The sequence below is a fragment of the Oratosquilla oratoria genome, chromosome 16, assembly GCF_046742065.1.
Source record: "Oratosquilla oratoria isolate Oo_2021 chromosome 16, ASM4674206v1, whole genome shotgun sequence".
Classification (NCBI taxonomy): Eukaryota; Metazoa; Arthropoda; class Malacostraca; order Stomatopoda; family Squillidae; genus Oratosquilla; species Oratosquilla oratoria.
The window spans coordinates 1,870,097-1,877,922 of NC_134792.1; the positions used below are offsets into that span (position 1 = coordinate 1,870,097).

The window sequence follows — 7,826 nt, forward strand, 5'->3', positions numbered from 1 at the left end:
TTAGAAACTTTCAAAACAGTTATAAAATTGTTAGGGAAGAAGACGAACGGCGTACGGCTCAAGCAGGTTCGCAAGCGGGATCCCAGGTCAATGTCTGGATCCCTATTGGCCACCCTCGACCAATCACGTTCCTCCTTTTCCCCATTCTGTACCTTAGTTCCGTATATAAACTGTTCCCTTCTTTATTTTACTTACGGAAAAGCGAGTGCAGTGAGAAGTTCACATTATAAAATCTGTGTTTGTATATTAGTGGGTACTCCACCTCCGGTTACTGTAAAACGGCAGTCGCTCAACGGCGTTTTGCCCGATCGCTGAGTGCTCCGCCTCGACGCTTAGTGCAGTCAAACGATAATAAGTTTCAAAAGTGTATTTATTGTACTTCCGAATAAGTGCGGTGTAAGCGATAGGAAGTGCAGTGAAAAATGTGTAAGCGATAGGAAGTGCAGCTATCAATCGATATCGATATCAGGGCGTTGACTATTGTGGTTGCTGAAGTGTCGTGATTCAAGATACTACGCTCAAGTAAAAGTTGCGGTGATAAGCGCGGTGTAGTGTAGTAATCTTTCTACCGACTCACCTTATCAGTGATTAAGTGTAGTGTAAGAAGTATAATTATTATACTTACGGAAAAGCGAGTGCAGTGCAAGCAATATAGTGTAGTGTAGTGTTCTTATTCCGTCTCTCCTTATTAGTGATTAAGTGTAGTGAAATAAATAATAAGTGCCGTGCTAGAAGTATAATTATTATACTTCCGGAGAAGTCAGTGCAGTGCAAGTGATATCAGTGCAATACTGATTACAATGCTACGCTCAAGTATTAATTGCGGAGTAGCGTAGTGCAGTGTTCTTTCGCCTCTACTTATCGTACTCTCGAAAAGTGCAGTGATTAAGTACGATATTCAGTGTTAAAGTGTAGTGAGTCAAATAATAAGTGCGGTGATAGAAGTATAATTATTATACTTCCAGTGAAGTGAGTGCAGTGCACGCTATATCAGATTGTGGTAGCATTAAGTGCAATATCGATTATAATGCTACGCATAAGTTTTAATTGCGGTGTTGTGTAGTGTAGTGTTCTTTCGTCACTCCTTATTCTATCCCCACCTCCCCCTCCATTCCCCCCCCCCCCCCATTCTTCTCCCTCCTCCGCCTACCTACGCTCCGCGCCTCCACCTCATCCTACTTTTCTGGCTCGCAACCTCCTTCTCCTCCCCCATAACCCCTCCTGCTCATACTCTTTCTTCTCCTACTTCCTCACCATCTACCTCCTCCTCCTCCTCCACCACACATCTTCTCTCCAACTCCTCTACCTAACTCTACCACTCCCACTTAACACCCGCCTACATCTTTCACTCCTTTCTCCCCTCCTCCTCCTCCTCTTCCGCCTCCCTGCTTTCTATCCGTCACCTCTGCCCACCTAACCCTTTTTCACTTGTCCATTCCCTTGGTAACTTCCCCTCTTAACCTCTTGTTCCCACTTCTCCTCCACCTTGTAAACGTCCTCCTTCACCCACACACGTCCTTCTCCTTAAGCGCTAGGGATCAGATGGCAATGTAGGAAACAGTTGGATGAGTAAGATGGAACCGTCTGGGCCCACACAGGAGCCGAATGGCGATGAGGGTGGAGAATGGAAAACAGCCAACCGTAGGAAGAACAAAGGCAACAAGGTTAACGATACCGCACAACCCTCGGGAGGCGAGCGAGGTAACCCAGCTCCTATGAGTAGGGAGCAGCCGGGCAACGCCAAGGCAACGGTACCATCGATACCCATATCGATGCCAGACCGGTTCAAGACCGAAAAGCACCCGGCAGGGTTCAGTTCTGCATACGATCTTTGTGTGCACATTGAAAAAGCTCACAGTAATTGGAACATTGGTTTCAAAACCCTTCCAACGGGGGAGATAATTATCACCCCCAAAGATGACACAGCCGCCACTGCCCTACGTAACCTAACGGAGGTCAATGGTAAGACGGTTAAGCTGGAGTGCATTGAGGGAGCGCAGAGAGAGATAAAAATGGTGCTGCAGGGGTATCCTGTCCACAACCCCCTGGACGCCATCCGGAAGCACCCGGACGTGGTCAAAGCAGAAAGGTGCATCTGGAGGAAGGAGGAGACGCGGCAGGTGATGGTGACCCTACGTGGGGCCCCACCAAGGGAGCTCGAGCTGGGTATGTGGGGCACTTACCCCCTTCGGACATACGTTCCTGAACCCATGAGGTGTTTTCGGTGCCAGCAATATGGTCACCACCAGCGCGGGTGCAGGCGGGTATTCAAATGTGCCATATGCAGCGGACCGCACACCACGGAAACCTGCATCCAACGGCACAAAAACGCCGAAACGACCACCCCTAAGTGCCCCAACTGCGGCAAAGGTCACCACGCCTGGAGTCTGTCCTGCAATGTGCGCAAGACGGAAGCGAAGGCGACGAGAGCGGTGATCGAGGCAAAGCCCAATTTCATCCCGGCACCACCTCGTCCCTCAGCTTGGCATCGCTCAAGGCCACAGCAGGAACCTAGCCGGCAGCCACCATCAACATCAACAGCCGAGTTCCCAGGTCTACCCCAGCGGCCCCAGATGCAAGACAGAAAGGAAAGACGCACCCAAGCGAAAGCACCAACTCAGACAAAATTGTCAGAGCCAGCTCCCGCGCCATCCCTCTGCTTCCAGGAGGAAGAATTACTTCAGTTTGTTGGGGTCGCCGCGGCTGCACTGGCACGTCACTTGGGTAACAGTGAGGCAGAAGTTAAAGGCGCGACCGACTTCCTCACCGACATGGTTCAAGCAATGCTGGACAGAAAGAGAAACCAACCCAGAGTCAGAGGCGACCCTAACCCACCAACAGTTCCTGCCGAACCGCAAGTGCCCCAACCTAGCACAGTGCCCTCGCCTCCTGAGAACAACGCAACACTCCTGCCTGCCAAGTCCCGAGTGGAGGAACCAGTGCCAGCCCTAGATTGCACAGGGGCCGTTAAACCTGCCGAGCTTACGGTTAAAAGCAAGGTAGGAAGCAAGGTCACCACTAAGACTGAGCCAGGAAGTATATTGCCGGCAGGAGTGCACGTTGTCACCAGACGCATGAAGAGGGAAATTGACCTCTCCATACAGGGAGGTAAAACCTTCACGGTTGGCTTCCCTGACCAGCCTGCTGCGGAGGACTCAGAGGAAGGCACTGAAACTGACTGCAGTTGCGAGGGATCGTCTCCACCCTCTAGCCCATCTTCAGCTGAATCCAAGGAGGAGTGCACAATACAGCATGGATAACACAACCACGGTACACTCATACACCCAGACCATTCGCTTTCTGCAATGGAACATCCTCGGGTACAGGGGAAAGCAATCCTTGCTACAGGCGCTCATAAAGCAGGAGGAAAAGCACGTCATCCTCCTGCAAGAGACCCTGTTGGCAGACGAGGAGGTCAGGGTGTCCGGGTACCACGAATTCGTGCTACCCCAAACAGCAACAACAAGAGGATGCATGACACTTGTCCACGCATCCATCCCGTGTTCGAGAGTTGACCCACCGATAGATTGCGGGGAGGATACTGAGGTACTTGCGGTTCAGCTTCTCTTCCCCCAGGAGACCGTGCACGTATATAACATATACAGGTCGCCTACCCACGGTCACTTAGACTTGGGGGAGCTCTGCACCGTTGCGGAGAAGGAGAAGTATATTGTCGCAGGAGATTTCAATGCCCATCATCCCATACTTCACTCAGTGACAACCGCTAACTCGACTGGACGCCATATCGAGGAAGTCCTCAGCACCACCCCTGGTGTGGCCCTCTTGAACGACGGGTCACCCACACACGTCAAACATGGTAGGCTTGATCTCTCTCTCGCCTCCTCCTCCCTGCTGCATCGCATGTCGTGGGGGGTTAACGATACGGTCACGAGCGATCACTTTGGCATTGATATGACGCTCACCGTGGCCTCACCACCCCCACTGGCTCCTAGAGTGGAATCATGGAATGTGCGCAGAGCCAATTGGAAGCTCTTTAGCGAAAAGGTAACTGCGCAGGTGTCCACTGGAACCCCATCCATCGGCGACCTGGATGGGATGGAGGCCTTTTTGACCTCTGCCATACATGCAGCAGCAGCAGAGGCCATACCCAGAACTGCACCAAGCAGGAGGAATCACCGCGATGGTTGGTATTATAACCAGGATATAAAAAGAGCCAACCACAGGGTAAACACCATGCGAAAGACCCTGCGCAGACATCGCAACCCTGCTAACCTGGCTAACCTCCGGACTGCCGTGGAGGAGGCCAGAGAGGTAGCTCGACGCGTACGTAGCGACAAATGGCTAGAGTGGTGCAGCAGCTTCAGCGCACACACCACTCTAAGGGAGCTGTGGGGGAAAATACACACAGCCACAAGGCGTGTCCCTCCCCGACAAGCACTCCAAACACCACACCTCAAGGCAGAAGATCTGGCATTGGAATTCGCCAGACGTACACACACTGCCACGCTACCCGTTGAGCTGCAGAGATCTCAAGCTCGGCTCTTTGAAACAAGAAGAGCCAGGATACAAGCCGCCATGCAGTCCCCAGAAAACACAGACGCGCCATTCACCCTGCAAGAACTACAGTCCACCCACAGGGCATCCACTGACACGGCTCCCGGCAGCGACCGAGTGACCTACTCCATGATCACCCATCTGGGTGATGCCGGAGAGAAAGCGCTCCTACAACTGGTGAACACCAGCTGGCTGTCGGGGAGAGTTCCACACAACTGGAAACAAGCCGACATCGTCCCTATCCCCAAGCCTAAGGAGCCTGGGAAGTATCGGCCCATCTCCTTGACGAGCTGCCTGGGGAAGACCATGGAAAGGATGGTCCTACGAAGACTACAGTGGAAACTAGGACCACCCCCGGAGAATCTCAATGGTTTTACCAGGGGGATAGGGACAGCTCATTGCATTGCCACGCTGTTGAGTCACGTGGAGCGAGGTCACGCGATGGTCGTCTTCTTTGACCTCGAAAAGGCATTTGAACTGGCCAGTCCCGATGCCATCCTGGAAGGTCTTGCCACCAGGGGGACTCGGGGGAGACTCCTGCAATTGATAGCGGACTACCTGTCTAACAGAAGAGCCAGGGTTCGGCTGCAGGGAGCAGTCTCCAGCTACCACCCCTTGGAGAACGGTACACCACAGGGTGGAGTGATAAGCCCCACCATGTTCAATGTGCTAATGGCAGAACTGCTTGCCACCCCACTACCTAAGGGATGTCATCTGATATCCTATGCAGACGATGTCGCCCTAGTGGTGACGGGGAGAGGAGCCAAGTTTAGAAAAGCACAAAAAAGCCCTTGCTGACATATCAGAGAAGTGCAATGTGCTTGGCCTTAAGATATCGCCACCAAAGACCAAGGCCATATGTATTGGCGGCGAAAGGTCCTTGGCAAACAGACTACTCCTACAAGGGCATGAGGTAGAGTGGGTAAAAACACACATGTACCTTGGCGTATGGATAGACTCCGGGCTGTCATTTAAGACAGAGGTGGCTTACCTCCGGGAAAGGGCCCTTGCCCGGATAAATGTCATGAGGTCTTTGGCAACCAGGGAAGACGGGGCCACTAGTAAGGTTCTCAGGACCTTCTACGTAAGCGCGATAAGGCCACTGCTAGACTATGCCAGCGCTGCCCTTGCTGGCCTCTCTAAGATCCAGATATCCAAGATAGACGCAGTACAAAACAGGGCCCTGCGCGTCATACTTGGTGCACCACCCTGGACCCTGGTTGCCAACATGCAACAAGAGACGGGAATACTGCCGGTCAGTGCCAGGATTTCACAACGTCTGGCCGCCTTCACTACCAGAGTCATCCAAAAGCAGAACTCCTTCCTACAGCGAAGAATAAACGCGGCCCTGCAGCAGGACCCAGAGGTCTTCCCGATGAACAGATGGTCGGCGAAGCTTGCGCGACGCATCAGGGATTTACACCTGCAGGACCTCATCCTACTAAAAAGGAGGGATGTACCGGTGGATGGATATGTGCAACCTCCGCCCTGGGAGAGTCTACCAGCCAAGATCTCAATAATGGCGATGAGGCGTAGTGCACCACTACCGCAACTGCGGGCGAAAGCTGTGGAGACTATGAGGGCCGTCACACCTGAAAACTCCGTGGTGTATTACACCGACGGATCAGTAGATGCTGAGCGTAGGACGGCGGGTGCGGCGTTTGTCACACAAGACACACGACAGGGAGTAAGGGTGTTGGGCGCTCGCTGCTCAATGCAAGCGGAGGGAATTGCAGTGGGGCTGGCGCTGACCCACGCCCTCAACACCCACCAAAGCCATGTTGTAGTACATACTGATAGTCTGTCATTAATACAAAGTATCCATAATGACATACATCAAGATTATGTACAACTAATGACATCTTTGCTGTTTCAGATAAGGTCACTCCATGAGCAAGGACGGATAGTCGTCCTTAATTGGATCCCCGGACACATCGGCCTGCCGGGGAACGAAGAGGCAGATAGGGAGGCAAGGAAAGCAGCGACCAATCACCATATGGACGGCGGGATTGATGTGCTCCCGAGTCGGGCAGAGATCTTGACCATCGCCACAAGAACACTGACCCGGCGAGAGGTAGAAAAGCACAAGTTGATGGCGCCCATGAGGCCGTCAGCCCTATGGTACAAGAGGACTTCCAACTATGAGAAGTTGGCCACAGGAATGCGCCTCTCCAGGCCGCAAGAAGTGATCCTACATCGACTTAGGCTAGGATATCGATGTTTCTGGGAGATTGCGGGACGCCAAGAAGACTGCCAACACTGCGGCGCGGTGGGGGCCAATACGCTGGTCCACTACTTGACTACCTGTCCAGCGTCTGCATTTCTTCGAGCGGGTCCTGCCACTTCACCGGAGGGTCCAGTGAGGAGGCTGTTGGGCGCGATCAACCCATACCGGCTTCGGCGCCTAACGGAAGTATCACCTCCCAGATAATGCCCCCCAGTTTATTCTTTTTCTTTTCGTGATGAATACACACTGAATATATAGCCTATGTACAACAAGCATATCCGCTCACCATGACTTTTTCTTTCTTTCTTTACAGCAAAGACGACTGGCCGTCCTTACCTGGGATCCCGGAAGGCATGGACTGAGACAAAACGACACATCAGACCGGGAGACAGAAGAGTACCGAAGAGATGGCTGCCAGCATATTTACCTTTAGTTTTGTAATACATTGTAAAAGTCCTTCAGACTTCTTAGGAAGTAGCGGGTTGTGACCCGCGCAAGTTTTTCTTTTGTAAATACTTGCAATCAATAAAAAAACAAAAAAATTGCCTGTACAAGCACAAGTTGATGGCGCCCATGAGGCCGTCAGCCCTGTGGTACAAGAGGACTTCCAACTATGAGAAGTTTGTCACAGGAATGCGCCTCTCCAGGCCGCAAGAAGTGATCCTACATCGACTTAGGCTAGGATATCGATGTTTCTGGGAGATTGCGGGACGCCAAGAAGACTGCCAACACTGCGGCGCGGTGGGGGCCAATACGCTGGTCCACTACTTGACTACCTGTCCAGCGTCTGCATTTCTTCGAGCGGGTCCTGCCACTTCACCGGAGGGTCTAGTGAGGAGGCTGTTGGGCGCGATCAACCCATACCGGCTTCGGCGCCTAACGGAAGTATCACCTCCCAGATAATGCCCCCCATTTTATTCTTTTTCTTTTCGTGATGAATACACACTGAATATATAGCCTATGTACAACAAGCATATCCGCTCACCATGACTTTTTCTTTCTTTACAGCAAAGACGACTGACCGTCCTTACCTGGGATCCCAGAAGGCATGGACTGAGACAAAACGACACATCAGACCGGGAGA

General features: G+C 52.3%; 1 protein-coding gene across 1 annotated transcript; it reads left to right on the forward strand.

The window, feature by feature from the left end:
* Positions 1–5,449: 5,449 nt before the first annotated feature.
* LOC143034108 (uncharacterized) lies at positions 5,450–7,175 on the forward strand. The gene is made up of 2 exons (XM_076200052.1): positions 5,450–6,874; positions 7,056–7,175. Exons 1-2 carry the CDS (start codon positions 5,450–5,452, stop codon positions 7,173–7,175), a joined length of 1,545 nt encoding a protein of 514 aa, XP_076056167.1.
* Positions 7,176–7,826: the final 651 nt, after the last annotated feature.

Excerpts from the sequence above, each read along its gene's own strand:
- LOC143034108 (XM_076200052.1), top strand. The coding sequence starts at position 5,450 with ATGTACCTTGGCGTATGGATAGACTCCGGGCTGTCATTTAAGACAGAG. Across the intron at positions 6,875-7,055 it reads CCACTTCACCGGAGGGTCCA|CAAAGACGACTGGCCGTCCT; the intron begins GTGAGGAGGCTG and ends CTTTCTTTACAG.